Consider the following 20516-nt stretch of genomic DNA (forward strand, 5'->3'; position numbering starts at 1 on the left):
CCTGTTTTGTATTCTCATCATCTCAGTGTTTCATCCTGAGTTCAACTTTTATGGCAGTCGTGCCGCTGTTACGGTGGGAATTACAATAACAACAATACAGCTCAGCACATCAACGCGGTGAGGCGGGCACTTAGTTCATATTAAATTACAATTCAGTTGTAGCCAACATTCACACATGCATTAGCATAAGTCTGTGAAGGACAACCTTGAGTCACGAAATCAGAGTGTGTGTGTGTGCGTATGTGTGTTTAGAGAGAGCCCTTAGGAGCCCCAGAAGTAGCAGAATGAATATCAAATTAGTTAGGGTTATTAAAGCTCCTCTTGTTTCATAGAGACCTAAGTTTGCAGTCAGTCTTCTACATGCAACAATACACACACACACACACACACACACACACACACACACACACACACACCTACTATCCTCATATGTCCTTTGAAAGACTTGCGGGACCACTCCAAAGGCTTTTGGTGTCTTGTGTAAAGCTGACTAGTTACGGCTGCCGAAATCAGTGACGGCTGCTATTTTTAGGAGATGTGAAATGTATCTCTAACACACGAATCATGATGAAATACGCGTGTGTGTGTGCCAGTGAGCATTCATACACACACCCACACACACACACACACACACACACACACACACACACACACACACACACACACACAGAAATATGCACATTGGTAACAGATGAGAGGACCGGAGCAGACTGAGGGAAAGGCAGGGAGCAGAGGAGTGTGAGAAACATACATAAATTCATACATGTGATGTTGAGAACAGGCAGGGTTGTATTTGCACTTTATGTTGGAGATGAGTGTTTGAGCCCCAAAATGTCCTCCATCTTTATCCACCACAGTGTGGGTCATATTAGGTTTATGAGCTGATAGAGTCATAAAAACAGCTCATTACATAAGTCAGCCTCACTGATGAGGCTTCAGTGCTTCAGGCTGAGCTCAGGTAACTGTTACTGAGAGAGAGCAGCCCTCATGCTGTGGTATCATAGGGTGCTGCTGCTGTGGAATTAAACAGTGTTTAAGCAAATTTGAGAGCACAAAACAATGCACATTTAGTGACACAGCTTTGTTTTTGGTCCACTTTGCACACAACAGTCTGCTGTAGAGTCTATTTAAAAAGAGGTCTGAGACTCTTACAGAAAATAATAATAGTATTGTTGACTTCTACCTGGAAATAAACTATATGGACAAAAATGCATGCACTATTTACATTTTTTGGACCCTTAATCCCCCTCTATGCAGTTTGCATGTTCTGTCAGCGTGGGTTTTCTCTGGGTACTCCGGCTTCCTCCCACAGTCTAAAGACATGCCGGTTAATTGGTGACTCTAAATTGCCCGTACGTGTGAATGTGAGTGTGAATGGTTGTCTGTCTCTATGTGTCAGCCCTGTGATAGTCTGGCAGCCTGTCCAGGGAGTACCCCCTCTCGCCCGATGTCAGTTGGCATACGCTCCATGTGTCCTGGCAATGCAGTTCACCTTACTGTGTTCATCAGTGAGTGATCACCAGAGTCAGAGCAGAGGATTAGAATAAGAGAAAATGAAAACGCAAAAGGCATCCAAAGAAGAAAGATGACAAAATTTGCACATATATTATGTTATTATTGTTTGTTAGCTAAGATGCTTATTTGTGTTGGTTTGTCATCAGCTCTTGTTCTTGTTTGTAATATCTATCCATTCATCTCCATCTTCAGCTGCTTATTCGGGGCCCGGTTGTGGGGGCAACAGGCCAAGCAAAGCACCCCAGACGTCCCTCTCCCCAGCAACGCTTTCTAGCTCCTTCTGGAGGGCCTCCTGGTGTTCCCAGGCCAGATGAGATATGTAATCCCTCCAGCATGTTCTGGATCTGCCCTGGGGCCTCCTACCAGTGGGACGTGCCTGAACCACCTTCAGCGGGGAAGCCCAGGAGGCATCCTGATCAGATGTCCGAACCACTTCAACTGACCCCTTTCAACACGAAGGAGCAGCGGCTCTACTCTGAGCTCCCTCCAGATGTACGAGCTCCCCACCTGTTCTAAGGCTGAGCCCAGACACCCCAGAGGAAACTCCTTTCAGCCGCTTGTATCCGTGACCTCATTCTTTCGGTCACTACCCAGAGCTCATGACCATAGGTGTGGGTTGGGACATAGACTTAAGTAAAATATCTCAATATTTCACCACTGGCGACAGCATTCAGTGACATTTTAGACAATATTGCGCTTTCAGTTTTTTGTAGGTCCTTTTGGGGAAGACCCTTTCCTGTTACAGCATTACAAAAATCTGTGCATGGGGAAAAGTCCAGCGTCACACCTCACTAATGTTCTTGTGGCTGAACAGGATCAAATCCCTGCAGACAGGCTCCAAAGCCCTCTGAGTGGAAGCTGCTTTGGTGGCATAATAATGACAAACAATATTAACGGCCTGTCTTTGTCTATCACCTGAGCAATTTGAAGCCTTTTCCACCTCTTTATCTTTACATCCACAATCACTGTCAGCGTGTCACGATCTTGTCCTTGCTACGGAGTGCACAATTTGTTAAAGCTGTCACAACAGCCCCTGCCGACACATGCAAGCTCGCAGCATGATAAGGAGCTGACAGAGATAACTTCTGAAATTAAGTCAGGTGAAGGAAGAGGACGAGGTGACGACGAAGCTGCGTGAGGCCTGTTGGAGTGTGATGAGGTGGATATGGAGTCGGTGTGTCTTCCACCAGGGGAAATCAACCGAGGGCAGAGAGCATGGAAAAACCGAGGGCGGGGAGGAGTCGTGGCCAACAAGCAGAAAATCCTCTCATTAATAAAATCTGCTGATGAAATTAGAACATCTTGATCAGTCACACATGCAGACACACACGCACACAAACACACACAAAACGATTTCTTTCCCCCTCCATTGACAAATTATGTGGTGAATTTCCACATTTGGAAATATTGAGTTTTGTGTGCAGGTCACTGGGGCCTTATCATTTTATTTTAGTTGGCAAACACACTGTCTGCTCAAAAGAAGGTCACAGGTTCAAAAGCTGTGTGTTTCTATGCGCAAACATGCTAGCACACTGTTTACATTCAAAGCTAAAAGCTGTAAATGATTACCAGCTAAAATCAGAGAATACACCACTCTTGTTTTTACTCAAACATTTGGTTTATTAGAAATGCCTTTTAAAATGTTCCATAATACTACAGAAACATAATGGTTAGCACCAAAGACACATAGGTTTCCATCTTCAATACACAGTATAAAAATACCTTTAAAAATAGCACTTTTTCTCTGGCAGGTAAACATGCAGTTGTGATCAGAAACACAACGTCCCCCAAACAATAAAAACATTATGTACAAATAATTGGCAGAATATTGTGCTTGATTCTTCATATTTAATACAAATGACAAAACTATATCCATAGTAATAACCCAATATAGACGTGCTTGCATAGTTATCGTGTGGACAGATGAGAGGAGTTCTGAAAGTAAAAGTCCTGGTCATTTTATGCATAGACAGTATATTAGATGCAGTTAGAGCACTTCACTTTCAAGGCTTTGATGGGGATAAAAATCTCCTTGTAAAATTCATTCATTTTAACCAAGTCAAAAAAAATCTGCTTCTTACATACAAGACCGTGTACATAAAAACTTTAGGAGAGAAGTCAGCTTTAACTCCTCATGAGCACCACAGTAAAGACAATGTATCACAGAGCATTGTTAAGGGCTGAAACCAGTCGTATACATCATTTTAAGTTGCTTTTTCTGCTTTTGGTCTAGATTTCCATGCTTCCTGAATTAGCTGCCATGCAATGTTGCTGTTATTTTGATTAGAAAAGGGTTAAAAGTAAAGTTTATGCCATGTTGAAATCGAGAACTCAACAACTTTGCATGAATTCAGCACTCATGGTGAAGTGTTTGTTCTTTTTTAAAGCTCTGATTTGTGTCTCTGAAAGGGCTGCACGATATGCAAAATTAGAATTACTGCCTAGTGACTGTAAGCCTCCATGAACCAATTACAAAAACATGGATGCTTCACACACATCTTCCCTCCGGCAGCACTGAACATCTTCATAATCAGCACGGTTTCAAGATGAATACCTGAGATTAGTGTCACCACTTCAGCTTCTGACCAAATGTGCCCCTTCTGTTTCCAAGTTGAGACGTTGAGTCATGGCCAGACAAGTGTTTTCATAGAACATTATGATGTCACAGTGACGCTGACCTTTGACTTTTTGGATATCAAATGTCATCACTTTATCATTTTATCCTATTAGACATTTATGCGAAACTTTGTCAGTATTAGTGAAGTAATTCCTGAGTTATGGCCAAAAATGTGTGAGGTCACAGTGACCTTGACCTTTTCAGCTTATTCTTGAGTCCAAGCAGATGTTTGTGCCAAATTTGAAGAAATTCCCTGTAGGTGTTGTTGAGATGGTTAGGGTTAGGGTTAGGGGTTCTCAAGAATAAGATGGATGCAAGGTCACGGCAACCTTGACATTCAACCACTGTAATTTAATCAGTTCAAGCAGCGTTTGTGCCAAATTTGCCAAAAAAGAAAAAAAAAAAAAAAAAGAATCCCTCAAGGTGTTCTTGAGATACAGCATTCAAGAGAATGGGATAGACATATGGACGGTAGGACATACGGATGGATGGACATATGTATTGACCGACAACACAGCCAGCGCCGGTATGGAGGCATGAAATAAATTACATCGTGATTATTTTGACAGATTGTTATACAAGTCTTGATTTTAGTGGGAATGGTAATTTCTGCATTTTATTTCCACTGAAAAAATATAAAAATGATGATGATGTGATTTTTGCTGAGGTCTGTGCCAAACAATCATGTTCCCCTTTATCAAAAAATTGTAGTTCCTGCAATTTGTATATTGCACTTGGCCATTATTATTATTGATTATTGCGATTTTGATATTATTCTGATTACATACGGAGCCCTAGTCTCTGGTTTTTGTCTGCTTCTTAATACTACAGTATTTAGAGCCATCTGTGAACCAAACTGACCGAAAAGACAACATTTCTCAGAAACAAAGCTGAAATAATAAATTAGAAGTTACTTCAACCAGGCGACTACTTTACAGGGTTTGAACGTATTACTTTGACATGTAGCCAGTTACTGAAGACAAATTACATGGCCTTTTGTTTTTTAAATTTAGTAATGTAATCCATTGGATTACAAATGAAACAGAATCTAATCTGAATACTTTTGGATTACTTTACAATCAAGTATTGAAAATACTGCACCTTATACTAAAAACCAGAGCCACAAAAACTTGAGTTTCACAAATATCAAATAGTCTTTTCTCTCAAAACATTTTCAATGGAAATAAAAAGCATTTCGCATATTTAGCATTTACATTTGATCAAATCAAATTACCCTTACAAAAACACAACTGGCACAGACTATAGGTGTACTTAACTCTTTATGTGGGACATGCTGTTAATTAATCAATTAACAGAGCACTGGTTATCATAAAGAAAGTCTCATAATTCTAAAACTGCCGTATTTTTAAGGCATAATCAAATATGTTAAAGTGTTTCTTGACAATGTAACTATAATCTAATTACGCATCTTTTCAAGTTTAACCTGGGCTGATTACAGTTACTTATTTTTTCTGTTTACATGACATCTGTTACTGCTCCTGTGCTTACTTGTTGACGAACATTACAGTAAGATTATCATTAGAAGAAAATTTTCAAATGCTCATTTTCATGTACAAAGGAGAAAATACTTCCAGAACTCACAACTCTGCCCACTTCACTACTTTACTAAGTAGACAGTAAAACAGTCTTTACATCTGAGGAGTGAGCAAAAAAACATAAAAACACCTTATATCTCAACATCCTTGCAGTAACTACCAGTACAGTGAAGGTCATAAAGGCTGTAGTTTGGACTGTGCGTTAACAAAATGCACTGTTGTGTGTATTTCATTCAGTGTTGCTGAGGTTCTGCTTGTGTCCCTCTTTGCTGATGAAGCTTTCATATTTTTGGTTGTCATGATTTTTATATTTCTCTCTTTGACACCTACTGCAAATCATGATAACAAAGGCAGCCGCACAAGTGAGTCATAGTAAGTAGAATGCCAATCAGCAGTATGTGTCAGCTTAAATGGAGCTGAGAACTGATCAGATTTTATTGATAGCAGTTCAAATATTGATTCTGCTTATCTTATCAGATTCTTTATTGATTCCTCATTGATTCCTGATCAATTTTCTGTATGGAAACAACTGTTTAATTATCTTCTCTTGAGTCTGAACAGTTTAGATCAACAGAATATTTGTATGGCTTTCATTTTAGTCTTGGTTTTCTGGCCTGTTTTGGGTCAGTCTGTTTTCGGGCTCCAACCTGTCTGGACAGAACATTTAGTTTGTTCCAAGAGCTCAGATGATCATTCCAGCAAACCTTTCCAGAGCTCCAGGGCCCCCAGCCAAGCACATGCCTGCTCACCCCTTTCCCCAAAACTGATCTGTTAATATCTTAACATGTCCAGATAAGGTCAGGAGCAACCTCCCACAACTTCTTCCTGATATACAGAGAGCGACTCTGGCGGATGGAGCGCAAAGAAGTGTCTAGACATACGCACGTCAACAACATTCCGGGAGTCTATGAGGTGTGAGGCAAAGCTGCTCGTGTTATCATAACATAGGATATTGACAGGACATGCGGCTCAGTTGGCAAGCAGTGGCACTCGTGTGTCAAGTCCACGTTGCATCAAAAGATGCATATTGATGGGGTTTTCATCATAGAGTGTAAAAATAAAGGACGTAGCCATTGTGATGTCACCCATCGGTTTGTGGACCCCGTTTTGAAGCCTTGAGTTTGGCATTTTGGTCGTTGCTATCTTGTTTTTTTGGAGCCAGAAGTGACCATATTTGGATGAGAGGGTTAAGCTATGGAGGATATAAAAATTCACTCCCCGTACAATTGTCATAAAGGAGGAAATTAGAAACATGGAGGTCTATGGAGATTGACTTGCTCTTGGAGCCAGCCTCAAGTGGCCACTCAAGGAACTACAGTTTTGGCACTTCCGTGTTAGCCTTATTTGTCGGCCCCCGGGGTTGCCCTTGGTTTCCACCCTAACTTGACATGATTGTTTTACAGACATTACAAGCTGCACAAGGCAGTACCTTAACTTGTTTTGCACACAGCACTGGTGCTACAGAGGTTGAAAGTTCTGCAGCACAGGCCACAGAATTGAAACAAGAGTATAGAAGTGTCAAGTCAATTCTAGTTTAGTCACCTGGAACTGGTTCTCAATTTCTTTCCCTACTGACAATCACCATTTTTATTTGTGATTTTTTTTAAAGGCAATTTTAAGCACAGGGTTAGAAAACAGGATTAGATGGTTGCAGCCTGCATCGACGGTGAGTCAGACTCAGGTAATTAGGACATAAACCAATCATGAGAAACCTCATTCGTGAAGGGGAATGCAGGTCACGTGTAGACCTTTTTTCTTCTTAATGTAATCAGTCAGATCAAGGACAAGGTTTAACGACTGCAAAATAAAGTGAATCTGCGTCAAGTGCTTTGTTACTGTTGTGGATTTGTAAAACAGCTGTATTGTTTCATCAGAAAATTCTCAACCATCACTGCCTAACAAAGAAATTCATGTCTGTTTTTTTCCCCCCAATATTAGGTGGAGTAACAGGCTCCATGTTGACGCATATAATGACTGAACACTACAAACTACAGCCTCGAAAATGAACACTGAGTTGAAGACACATTATGAGCTTCACCGTATTGGTATTTACCTAAGAAATATTGGATTACACTGTGAGGACAGTCAAGTTATTTTTTCACTTCCTTTCTGTATGTAGATCTAGGTTTTATTATCTGTGTGCAACATGACATGGATAAAGGTACTGAATATACTTTACAACAATACTGTGGTACGGTTAAACTGAGAGAATCAGGGTGAAAGCAAAGAAACTCTTCTCAGTGTGCAATTCCTCTACTACACAAAAAAGAAAAGTGTTTTTTTAACCTAATAACTCTATTTTGTCTTTTATTTGGAGAACATTAAGCAAGGAGGCACTCTGGGATCCCCTCTCAACCTGGGGTAAAGTTTGGTTGGGTTTACAGAAACAATAAATAAACAAAAACAAATCTTGACCATCAACATTTGACAAAATAATGACCTATAAAGTTATATAAAGGCTAACATTCCAGTGGCTGAGGAGGATTTGTCCTCAATCATCGTGCTGTCTTCAAGGGACGAGAACCTGCCCAACAGATCGCTCATTAGTCTGCATTCATTCAATACCTGACATCAAGAGTGTGTGGGTGTTTGTGTGTTTGTGTGTGTGTACCTTCGACCTCCCCAAGGCAGAGCTCCTCACACTCCTCCAGGTGGAGGAAGCGGTTGTCGTTTCCTTTGCAGCCGCTGTAGATGAAGGGCCTGCAGGCCTGAACCTGACTGTTAAAGTACCAGCGCAGAGTGTATCGTCCACAGCTCCCCTCCTCCATGGGCAGCAAGCACAGGTCTGCCGGAGCTGCATAACACACACACACACACACACACACACATACACACACATGAAATATATGCATGTACACAAAAACAAAAGAGCAAGACGGGCAAAAAAGGAGCAGAGGCTGTGCAGCGATAAAGAGCAAAAGAGGACCAAAACAAGGATTCATGATACTGAGATCAATACTCAACCAATCCATTCATTTCAATAGCATATGTATATCATATATATATATATATATATATATATATATATATATATAGTATTATAATATATATATTTTTGATGCAAAGTAAATTATTAGCACTGATATTTTTTTGTCATTTGTATTTTATTTTACTGATCACATTTAAGCCTTTAAGTCAGCAGCGTAACAGCCAATGTAGCCTGAGACATGCAGAGAGGGCCAGACACCAAACAGGCAGCATTAACCCTTAATAAATCCCGTAACAGCACATGAGCTGGTTTACCTTCCCCTTTGACTCTCCTCTTGGACCTGACTGTTTTGGGCTTGACTGCTCTCAGAGGTGCTTTAACTTTGGCTGCTCTCTGACCATCAGCTGTTGCTGCTTTCTTAACGACAGCTGTGGCTGATTTGCTTGGTTCAGCTTTGACTGTTTTGACAGTTTCATCCTTGACAACCTCACCTGTCAACACACACACACATACACACACAGTCACACACAGTCACACACATACAGCATAGAGACATTCAGTATGAATAGAAAAAAAAAAAACATGTGAAAATGTGTTTAAAGATCATGATCTATGTGAAAGTTCACAGACTCAGGATGGTGTGTGCTCGCAGCAGACGTGTGTTTATTAGAAAACACGCAAGGCCAACATGATCTCGTGATGTCATGAAATGAGCACAAAGGGAAAGACACACACTTAATATGGGACACGCTTCACCAGCACAAATTGGATTACCTGCCGACTGAATAAACCGAATTCAGGGACATGAGTGCAATTTTGACACACCTTCTTGTGTTTATCACACGAAACAAACAAGTTGTACTGTAACAAATTTGGTTATGTTAATTGTTAGGTGGATGAAACAATTTAGGTAAAGGGGATTCCTGGTATTTGAAAACCTGGTTCTCATCCTCCTGAATGTTTGTACCTTGTGATTGCTAACATATTAATCACCACCTCCACTGCAGAGATTTGTAAAACCCAGTATATTTGTCATAGTAAACAGGTATATTAGGTTTTAATGTTGACACATTTCTTTGACGTTATGACAATGGTTTGGTCAAGACATTTGCTTGAAAATCTCACATACAGGTTTTTAAGACAACATGCTCATTTCACAAATTTCATGCGAGACCAGGCTGGTTGAAGTAATGTTAGTGCTTGGTGTGTCAGAAAGTGCTATTTCACTATGTGACAGCATTAGACAAGGTATGAAACACAGTACCATCGCTCTGGTTGGCAGTGGGAGTGAAGTAAAGCAGCTCGTCCAAGGGGTCGTCGTAGGCCTCGATGGAGTAGATGTGCTCGTAGTCCGGGTCGTTGGTGTTCACCACCACACGCAGCTCTCGGCCTGAGAGAAATGTAATGTCACATAGGTCAGAGATCCTTCACCTCTGTCTGAATTCCTCCACGCTTTAGACAGAGAGAGGGCTCTCAACCATTATAGCTCAGTACAAGAAGTCTCTACATACAGTCCAGAACAATCAGTGAAACAGAGCAGTAATATTTGTATTTGTCTGGGTTTGATTAGAGATATAGAATACATGATGTGGGATGTAAACATAAATGGAGTCCTCTGTTTTCTTGATGAGAAAACCACCCATTGTTCAGAGGTCTCCAGACGCAGTGCCACCACGTTAAACCTGTTTGTTAGGGAGATACACACGCAGACAGACACACCGATCGAGGCCGACAGGCAGAGCGATGGACGTACACACTCACCCTCCTCACCCTTCACGACCAGTTGATGCTCTGGTGCAGGCCGAGCCCTGATCGTAGGCTGGGACCGACTTATTGGGCCTGAACCTGAGAGAGCCAGATAGGACAAGAAGAAGCAAACAGGGGCACCGAGGGAGCAGAGACAGGATTCAGGGAGCGAGAGGGACCAGGTATGTGTTACACAGGAGGGAGGAAAGGGGGCCAGGAAGGTAACATGATGAAAAAAAAAGACAGGACAGAACATTCTGGTAGTAAAACCTTCAGACATCTGAGCCAACAACAACCCCAAAGCACCACAAAAATCCTTCCACCTTTCCAACACACACACACCAGCTAAAAGGATTTACAGAGTTTTTGTAGGGCTGCTCAACACAGGGCAATCTTCCAAAGACTGGCTGTAATCCTTTAAGGACTCAAGTCGCTGCTGTACGGACTTGTGTCGCACTCGAGTCAAACATTTTTTTGACTTGAGTCCAAGTCAAATCAGCGCTGATTCAACTTCAGACTGCAGACTCAACACTGCTGATTATGAAACGAGTAGCTATGTCTTAGGTGATAACAAATAAATTAAACATGAGTGAAAAGTTGGTTTTGGCCTCGATCTCAGTTTAACACTGCATATTTATTAACTGCTGCTTCACAACACTGATGAAGTCCTGCAATGATTAACAGCTCACAACAAACACAGAGTTCAAACTTTGGGAAAGTTGATCATTTTGGGGTTTCCAATAATTTTCTTTTAGAGGTCCAGTGTGTAGGATTCAGTGCCATCTAGTGGTGAGGTTGCAGAACAATTTCTCCTGTGTGGCAAGTGTGTAAGAGAACTATGGTCGTCGACATGGAAACATGAATGGCCTTATCTAGGGCCAGTGTTTGGTTTGTCTGTTCTGGGCTACTTCCATGGGGAAGGACTTGCTCCGTATGTAGGCAAAACTGCTCATTCTAAGGTAACGAAATCACAGCCTTATAATAGTTCTTATTTTACAGTCGTAACAAACTAATGAAAACATAGTTCAGAATGTTATAAACCATTTCTGCTGATATAACACTTAAATCCTTTTTAATTTACTTTACATATGTAATGATATCCATTCTCATTGACTGGGTAAAGTGTAATGTTCAGTCCAACATGTTTATATAGTACATTATAAAGTGGAAAACTCTTACAGTTATCACGTCTGTCCAGATCAAATTGATCACTATAAGTACATTATTATTATAAACAAATGTTTTTCAATTTCTTTTTTTTCTTATGCAGATTACCATCTAACCAACATTTGTACATTTATAACATGAATATAAAGTAAGGAGGGTCATTATGTGGACGAGGGCGGCTTAAAACACAGGTACTTTCATTTTCTGTCTCCATCATTGGCAGCCACGAGTGTTTCTTGGTGTTTTAGTGGACTACACAAGGTAGCCTGAGGAACATTAAGTTTCGCTGCTGCATCTTGTTGACTCATTTTTGACACTTTGATGGGAACTTCTAGGGAACTACGTTTTTCATTTGGAGAAATTAGTCTTTTTCCCGTCATGATTTCAATGTGCACACAGCACTAGCCCATTTGGAAGCGGACGGGTTTCTGTGAGGCAAACTATCATGTGTTTAAAGTAAAAAAGATAAGATAACTGTAGTTTTAAAATGTTTTTCCATGTGTTGTCATGTACATAAAGATCCAAAATGAACACTGTAAGTGGATTACTTAATTACTAAAAGCAAAATATTTAAGCAACAAGCATTTAATCACTGTAACCCTGATCACTGTAAGTGGTTTCCACTGTATAATTAAAGGCCATTGCCTTGGTTATAGCACTGTGTCTGGTCAAATGCATTTGTCAAAAAGATCAAGTGTATATTAAAGCTTTTCAGGACGACACTTGACAGCAAAAAGGTAAAGTAAATGAGTAACGTCACAAAACATCCATGCACGGTAGAAGATATTTCAGGCCAATTCTAAGATTTTTTAAGATTTATCTTAAAAAATCCTGGACAATAAGCACATTTTACTTCACCTTGTTAACTTTGTTCAAACAAATGCCGCCGAGCAGGTAATGTACTTGTGTTATTTTTGTGTGCATGAGTTTAAACGATCATTTAAACCGCACACAAAAGCTTCAAGCTGTAACTCATAACTTTTGTAAAACTAACTTTTGTCATATTTATTGATCCTGTCACTACATCCACGTAGCAATACATGAGACAGATGATCTGTGAAAAAAATCATGTTCCTCTGCCTCCTCGCAGAGCTTCTAATGGCATTACCGCACATGAATGAAAACAACCCATTAGAGGAGTCTCAAACGCAACCGTCAATCACGGCTCGTGAGCTGCAGTTAAACAGTCAAACCAGGCAGTGCTAATCAAATATGATCAAATTTTTTTTTTTAAACATGTAATTCTCAGGTTAGTTTATATACAATGAAACAAACCAATAACCTTTATTTACCCATGTATCAAACCTCAAGAGGAATTGAGATACCATGGAGCCCAACTATGGAACATGAACTTTTTAAGGGACTCTGTGTCTTTGTCCCAACACATAAAGAAACTTTAAGGTGATTTAATGACAAAAAGATTTGGTGCAATATAAATCACCACTGAGTTGTGTGGCTGCTGTGTTTCTGCAGAGCACTGATTTACTGATGTTCTGTGTATTTCCCCTCAGTAGTGTCAATTGTGTGGAAGATATGTATCTTTAAAACCTTTCTGCACATGTAAAGTGTTTTTATTTTACTGTCTGTTCTTTTATATCTAAATGTGCAATACATTTTGTCTCCTCAAACGTTTTCACACACGTATTTTAGTGTACTGTTTAGCTGTAAAATGAGAAACTTTGCCCTGGCCCGATGAAGGTGCTTAGTGCATCGCTAAACTATTTCCAACATGGCAGCTAGGTAACAAACTTTCTCATTTAACAGCTAAACAGTACACTAAAATATGCTCTGAAAACATTTGAGGAGAGAAATAGGCGACCGAGTAACAGAATTTTAATTCATATTTGATGGGCACTGCCTAGTTTGACAGTTTGACCACAGTTCACGAGCAGTGATTGACAGCTGTGTTGGAGACTTCTCAGCTCTGGCTGGTTGTTTTTGGTGCACCGTGGTAGATTCTAGCAATGGTCATCAGAGGCAATAGGAGGATGTGGAGGAACCTGATTTTTTCACAGATTACCTGTGTCGTATAACACTGTGTGGATGAAGTGACAGGTTCAACATAATGACAAAAAGTTATTTTCATAAAAGTTACCAACTGTAGCCCTAATGAGGGCAAATGCCCTAAAGCATTCTAAAAATATATAATATACGAGACTGACTGCTCTCCCTACAGACTCTGCAGCAGCATATGTGGTATAGTTGTGACTCATGCTACATCACAGCCCTTCTGTCCACCTTCTCTCTTCTGCTGCAGTCGAATGGTTCACTCACCTCCACACGCTGAGGATCACACAGATGGACAGGAAGGAAGCAGAAAGAGAGGGAATAAAAAAGGTCAGCTTCAAGAGTCATGGCATGTTGTAGTTCTCTGCAGCTTCTTTTGTATCATACTTTCATAGAGTTTAGCTGAGGCTGTGACTCATATGCTGTGATCACCATCTGAAGTTCAACTTGAGGACAACTGTTATAAATTAGCAATGCAAGCCGCACAAAAGACTCACCACAGTGCTGACTCATCTCTGTGCGAACGTACTCTCTGACCTCAAACTCCTGAAATCAAAATAAAGAGGGGGGACAGAGCAAAAGACACACTTTTACAAACACAACCCTAAAATCAACTCTGTGTAAGTGTGTGTGTGTGCTGTTGTCAGCGTCTTCAGATTGAGCCCCGCGGTAAGGCTCAAGCACTGACCGTCATGCCTGGCTCTCCTCTTTCTCCCTTGGCTCCATCTGGCCCCAACTCTCCCTACAACATGGACAGGTATTAGGACACACACACGACCCACAGAGAGGCTTGCAGCGCAGTACTTTATTAGGCTAAGACCAGGTGCAGCACATGAACTAAATGCAAAGTCAAAGCGAAAGGTTAAATCAGCAATTGTGACTTACATAGATACAAAAAACAAAAATCAAAATAAAGCTGGGAAAGCTTTAATAATATGTGGTTGTCATTTCAAATATGGGTCCCCTTAGCTTGGCAAGTAATTTCCTACCAAAGATGGTTGCCAAGAAAACAACCATGAGAAAAGTGCGACACTAACCGGTTCTCCTCGCTCCCCGGGGATTCCTGGGATACCGCGTGGACCCACCATGGCGGGACCTATTGGACCTCTCTCTCCCTGACACACAAGCATAACAACATTAAACATACAACATGTCTGCAGAATACAGATGTTGGATAAAACTCACATTGTAAGTAAAAAAAAAGAAGTTAAAGTTTTGTAAAATGCACCACTGTCTCTGTAGTCTCTCCAGCCATCTAAATGCAGGAGGTATCTGTTCCATCTGCAGTCTCTTACTGGAGTGATGTTGCGCACTGTGGAGCCCAAATTACGCAAAGCGGATTCACTGGTTACATTTTGTGCAAGCAGCATCAGACTGTTTTAAAATAGTTACAGAACCCCACGTGCTTTAGTGCACATCAAATGTGTTGTTTTGATGAATTACTCTCCTCAGTTTCTCATTATTTTGCACCAAGCGGCACAGGCAGATTGCAGTCAGGTGCACCCTGCCAAGTGGGTCGGGGTATGCCAAACGCATTTTTGTTATTTCATGGCCAGACTCCCCAGACACACTGGTGGCACACTTGGGCACATTATCATCATTAGAGGGTATGACAATCATGGCTGATCACATTCGCTACTTTCATTCAATTTTTTTTACCGAGCTCTTCCCATCGTGACACACTTACAATTTGGGAATTCTGTTGAGTGTTTTCCTCAGAGGACACATTTTGTTGTCTGGGACCTGTGACAAAAATTATTTTTTAAATTTAGCTTGGAACCCGAACACTATCTATCACATCACATTGCTCATCACAACCATCCATCCATCCATCCATCCATCCATCCATCCATCCATCCATCCATCCACATCCACTTAGCAGGCTGGGCAAAGCACCCCAGCAACGCTTTCCAGTTCCTCCTGGGGGACCCCAAGGTGTTCTCAGGCAATGAGATATGTAATCCCTCCAGCATGTTCTGGGTCTGCCCCAGGGCCTCCTACCACTGGGACGTGCCCAGAACACCTCCAACAGGCCTGTCGTGATTTGTTAATGTTTGTTATGTTATGTTTTTTTTGTCTGCCCCTTATACCCTGGGGAGGGGTCAAAAGGAATAAATGAAATGAAATGAAGAAGGAGGCACCCAGGAGGCATCCTGATCAGATGCCTGAACCACCTCAACTGACTACTTATATGTGAATGAGCAGCGGCTCTACTCGGAGCTCCCTCCAGATGTCGGAGCTCCTCACCCTATCTCTAAGGCTGAGCCCAGCCACCCCACAGGGGAAACTGATTTCGGCTGCTTGTATCCACGATCTCATTCTTTCGGTCACTACCCAGAGCTCATGACCATAGGTGAGGGTTGGAACGGAGATGGACCAGTAAATTGAAAGATTCGCCTTCCAGCTCAGCTCCCTCTTCACCACAATGGTCCAGCATAGCACCTGCATCACATCTATCTGTATTATATTTTAAAACGAGAAGCTCCAGGTAACATTTTGGCCAGCCCTGTTTAAAAAAAGATGACGCATGCAACCATAACATCTGAACACTGTTGCCTCATGTTTAGGATGGACACCAGGTTAAAGACTGGCAGGAACAGATGGTCCTGAGGAAGTTATATGCAGAGTGAGTTTTAAGCAATTCACAATTTTTTGTGGAGCTGTGTGAACGGTTTTCAATACATCCCACTCCAACACGCCCATTTATGTGTAGAAGAAGCTGTGTAGAATAATTAATCAAAAGACAAGTTCAATCGTATCTGTGGTTATTTTACAACATTCTAATGCTGGTTGCTCAAAGGGGAGTGAGGAGGAGGGACTGTAAGAGTGCACTGTGCTGTCTCTCTGTATATACACATGTCTAGTGCACCCAAAATCAACCAAAAGGTGGCCTTGATTTATTTATTTTCTACTCTCTATGGCCAATGGCTCTGTAGAAAACAAATACAGATAAGTACTGTATGTACTGAACTTACGCTGCTTCAATCCACACACACACAGTGTGTCAAAGTGATTTCATGTGATGTAGACAGTAAGGCTACAGAGAATACAACATTCATACTGTCATGATGTAGTTCTGGTACATAGAGGTGTTGTACCTACATTAAACCTAAATAAATGAATACATGTGATAACTATTTCAGTTTGTCCTGTAAACATTGTCCTTCGTAAACTGGGTAGTGGGAATATTTGCTTGTACATACAGTCTGCTGTAAATGTTTAATTTCAGACTCTTCCTCCTGTATATTGTGTCATCATAGGTTTACAGTTTTTTGTCTTAGTTTTTACTGCTTTTCCATTCTCTTCCATTACATGCTCAGCCTTCCTTTCAGGCTGCACCAAAGCAAAAATATTGTTATATGTCTGGGAAAATAATGCAGCTAGGTTGATTCAAGGGAGTGTCTCAGTTTGGAGAAAAAAAAAAAAGGTGCGCCCATCAAAGAGACTCGATATGGCCCTGCTCCCCTGTCACCAGCTTTCTTTATTTACTTGATGATGCAGCAGACAAGCCAGTCAAACGCCGGGGCCCATCAAACTGTCAATCATCATGAAGCAATACACAGCAATCAAACAAAACTAGCAGTCAGGTGAAGAAGAAAGAGAACAAACTAAGGAGCAACACAAAAAGACAGTATTCTTTTTATAGCCGTCTTACATCACATTCTTAATGTCACAACTGTCAGAAACAAAAGTTTTATCTTTGTTGCCACTCACACACCTGACTGGTGTTATTTTGTGCACTCGCCTCGTAGAGCAATCCACACTGTTCTTTATTCTTGTTCCCATAATACATTATTTTTCTTTGCTAGATCTTCATCAGATGTGTACACAGTCAAAACTGATGGTGCATCCATTAGCTGGTCATTATGGCATATCTCATCTCTCTTTAATAGACCTCTGCTTCCATAGATGTAACCAAAGTGAGAGTTAGCTGCCACCATGCCAAAGAAATATTCGATGCTCACCTTCTGTCCCTGGAGCCCCTCTGGGCCTTTAGCACCAGGTGGTCCCAGAGGTCCAGTCAGGCCAGGGGCTCCATCGGTTCCTCTGGGACCAGGAGGACCAGGTACGCCGGGTGGACCCTACATGAAGCACAGACACAGTTAGGGGTCTCAAGATTTCTTGTAGCTGTGAGGATGAGCAATGTTAGTACATGTGTATAATATGGAGATTAGATATAGTATGTATCCACACTCTGTACTGCAGAAGTTAAAGAAACTCACCCTTTCACCTTTCTCTCCCTGAGCTCCTTTGGGTCCTGCAACCCCATCAAAACCACGGTCACCCTACAAAGACAAAGGAAAGAGGTTACACTTTATAGTTGGACACTTTTATAGTTAGTTAAAGGTACACTATGTTGGATTTTCCTAAAAATGATGTAGATTCATTAGGGCTGGGTATTATTTAAAAAATGATGATACCATTACCCACACCCCATCACCCTTAAATTGATACCAATAGCAACAGAGTGCTTCATATGACACCCTAAATGTAAATGGAGGGTTGTGTAGTATAGCCATACTTTCAAACACACACTGAACTGCCAACTCCGTCAAATACACCTCTCTGAACGTAGCAGCTGTTGCTAGAGCGTGAGCTCTGCTCCAAGGACAATTAGTGAGAGTCCACCCGGCCGCACACACAGTGACAGGGCTAAGTCTTAGCATCACATGGCTAACATTACCTGACGGTAATTAATTGGTGTGACACAGAGTCGAGCGGTTCATTTTGTTGAAAACAATTAACGGTTCAGTCTTGGATGTTAGCTGTTGCTACTGTGTTAGCTTGTGCTAACCAGGCAGACATTGACTGACTGTTCACCAGGAGAGGAGCGGCTCTGAAGACAGCAGCAACACAGAGTCTGCTGATCTGGTGGGGAGAGGGGACAGTTCGTGCTCAGGCCCCTGCTGCAAAAAGGACCGACTACAGATATTGTTTAACTGGAGACGTTTCGATATTACTCAGTACTGGGTTATTTCTGTCCATACTGAGGTACTGATACTCAGCCCTGAGACTCATATATTAGTTATCTCTCTGTCATCACTTTTGCTAGAATCCTGCTAGAAGTTTGTAGCAATGTTTCTATTTGCAGAGACTCTGCCCTTTGCCTGTATTTCCTTCTTATTTTATTGTGTTTGGGATGCTCCTGGGCACAGCCCCACAGGTGAGGACGGCACATTTTAAAAATGTAGCGTCTGAGTGATGAAGTGCCAGACTAGCAGCATCCAAGAGGACAGACACCAAGAAAATCGTGGACACAACGCTAAAAAAAAAGTGAAAAAAGTGAGGCGGCACATCAAGTAAACAAAGCTGGGACTGACCATTTTGGCCATTTTCCAGTGGCCAAGTATTTCTGCACAGTATACCTTTAAAGAAAAGCTTTACAGAACACACCTTAGGACCGACTAGTCCCTCTTTTCCGGGGGTCCCTGGGGCACCAGAGGGTCCAATTTCCCCCTGAAAACAGAGAGTGCACGTCTGTAGACGCCCAATCTTAAGGTGCACACAGAGGCATATGATACACAACCAAGTGCTTTTTGCTTTTCCATTACAGATATTACTCATACCTGTTCACCTTTTCTTCCTGGTAGGCCTGGACGTCCATGAATTCCACCATCCCCCTGAGCACAAACACTCAAATTCATTCAGTTTCAAGCACTTACCAGGCAGTTTTGACTCATAAATGTCTGACTCATTCGACTTATTTAAGTTTGACATACAATCACAACAGAAGCAGCAGCTATTATTGAAACATTAACAAGCTTCCGTTTCTTTGTTCAGTATTTGGACAGAATAAAAACCCAGAGTCAAAATCACAGTGGGTGTGAAATTATCACTTTACAGTTTCTTCATTCATGCTTATTTCTTTTCTTCCTGCTACCAAGTCACATTTTCTCTGTCTGTTTCAATCCCACCTTCCCTCCTTTGGGTCCATCACCTCCACAAGCTCCCTTGGGTCCTCGGTCACCCTGGAAACACATAAGTTCATCATTGACAGAGGCACGTCAAGAGACTTGTGATTCACAAAGGGTCAAGATGCTCCAAACGCGCCAGACAGGGACGGCATCTATACAGAGACAGTCCTTCCACCTGCCACTCAGGCTGAATCATTGTGCACGAGCACTTATACACACACACACACACACACACACACACACACACACACACACAGAGTGAACATGACGCAGTTTGTCCAGCAAGTTCCAAACAGTGACGGATATGGTGCAGAACTGGAAGCTATCATTCTCCTGATAATGGGTGTTGAGACAAGTGGCAATACAGCTTCAGAGGACTCAGAGTGGCTGATGTTGTCTGGTCCAGCCGTGCTAAATCCACAGGCACAGTTGATGACATACTTCAAATGCACCCTGTGAACTTGGATGGATGTACAAGAAGTTTTCAACACAGTTTTTCTTCATAGACTTTAACAAGATGGATAGCAATTCATAAAACTTTGTCCGTAGTAAATGCAATGTGATACTCTACACTAAACTGACTAATTTGAAGAAATAGAGCCTTCTCTTTCTATATGAATTAACAAATGGTGTTCATCTGTTCATCACACATTCACTAAGCTTGGCAGTTTGCTGCTCCATTTCCTCAGACAGAGTGGCCTGAGTACGCACTTCCTCTCCATGAGGTGTGGTTCTCTGGTGCTCTGGAGAACCGAATGGTGTATTCCAACAGTGCTTCGAATTTACAAACTGTCCCGTTTGTGTGCTCTGGAGCTTGTGTGTGTGTGACTGAGATAGAGAACAGCTCCAAAAATAAAATATCAGTGGGGAGTGTTGATATTGTGGTGAGCTGTCACAAATAAATGAAAGTGGGGGTAATGCAAATTTGGGTACCATGTTTGACAACAAGTTGAGCTTCCAAACAAACCTAAATGCGATTTCTTAAAAGGTCCAACAACGTCTGTGCTTCTTGAGAAAAATGAACTCTTTTAGTGTTCTATAGATGTTTCACAGAGTCTGCTCTC

The 20516-nt window shown here is 41.5% G+C and overlaps 2 protein-coding genes across 3 annotated transcripts in view; both read right to left on the reverse strand.

Annotated features, from left to right (window-relative positions):
* Positions 1 to 4523: 4523 nt before the first annotated feature.
* LOC126386115 (WAP, Kazal, immunoglobulin, Kunitz and NTR domain-containing protein 1-like) lies at positions 4524 to 11856 on the reverse strand. The gene is made up of 5 exons (XM_050038256.1): positions 10379 to 11856; positions 9882 to 10007; positions 8932 to 9108; positions 8300 to 8482; positions 4524 to 8212 (listed from the first exon to the last, which is right to left on the reverse strand). Exons 1-5 carry the CDS (start codon positions 10641 to 10643, stop codon positions 8184 to 8186), a joined length of 780 nt encoding a protein of 259 aa, XP_049894213.1. The 5' UTR covers positions 10644 to 11856; the 3' UTR covers positions 4524 to 8183.
* Positions 11857 to 13461: 1605 nt separating this feature from the next.
* col7a1 (collagen, type VII, alpha 1) overlaps positions 13462 to 20516 on the reverse strand; it is a 79571-nt gene continuing 72516 nt past the window's right edge. Inside the window, exons 107-115 of one of the 2 annotated variants that reach the window (XM_050038254.1) lie at positions 19453 to 19506; positions 19105 to 19158; positions 18932 to 18994; positions 17761 to 17823; positions 17503 to 17619; positions 14575 to 14652; positions 14226 to 14279; positions 14035 to 14083; positions 13462 to 13813 (exon numbers count right to left, since the gene is read on the reverse strand). In XM_050038254.1, the coding sequence (XP_049894211.1) occupies positions 13797 to 13813; positions 14035 to 14083; positions 14226 to 14279; positions 14575 to 14652; positions 17503 to 17619; positions 17761 to 17823; positions 18932 to 18994; positions 19105 to 19158; positions 19453 to 19506 (549 nt within the window). In that variant the 3' untranslated portion in view covers positions 13462 to 13796. The remainder of the gene's footprint in view (positions 13814 to 14034; positions 14084 to 14225; positions 14280 to 14574; positions 14653 to 17502; positions 17620 to 17760; positions 17824 to 18931; positions 18995 to 19104; positions 19159 to 19452; positions 19507 to 20516) is intronic. The other variant, XM_050038255.1, reaches the window with a different exon arrangement.

Source organism: Epinephelus moara, chromosome 24 (assembly GCF_006386435.1).
Source record: "Epinephelus moara isolate mb chromosome 24, YSFRI_EMoa_1.0, whole genome shotgun sequence".
Lineage (NCBI taxonomy): Eukaryota > Metazoa > Chordata > Actinopteri > Perciformes > Serranidae > Epinephelus > Epinephelus moara.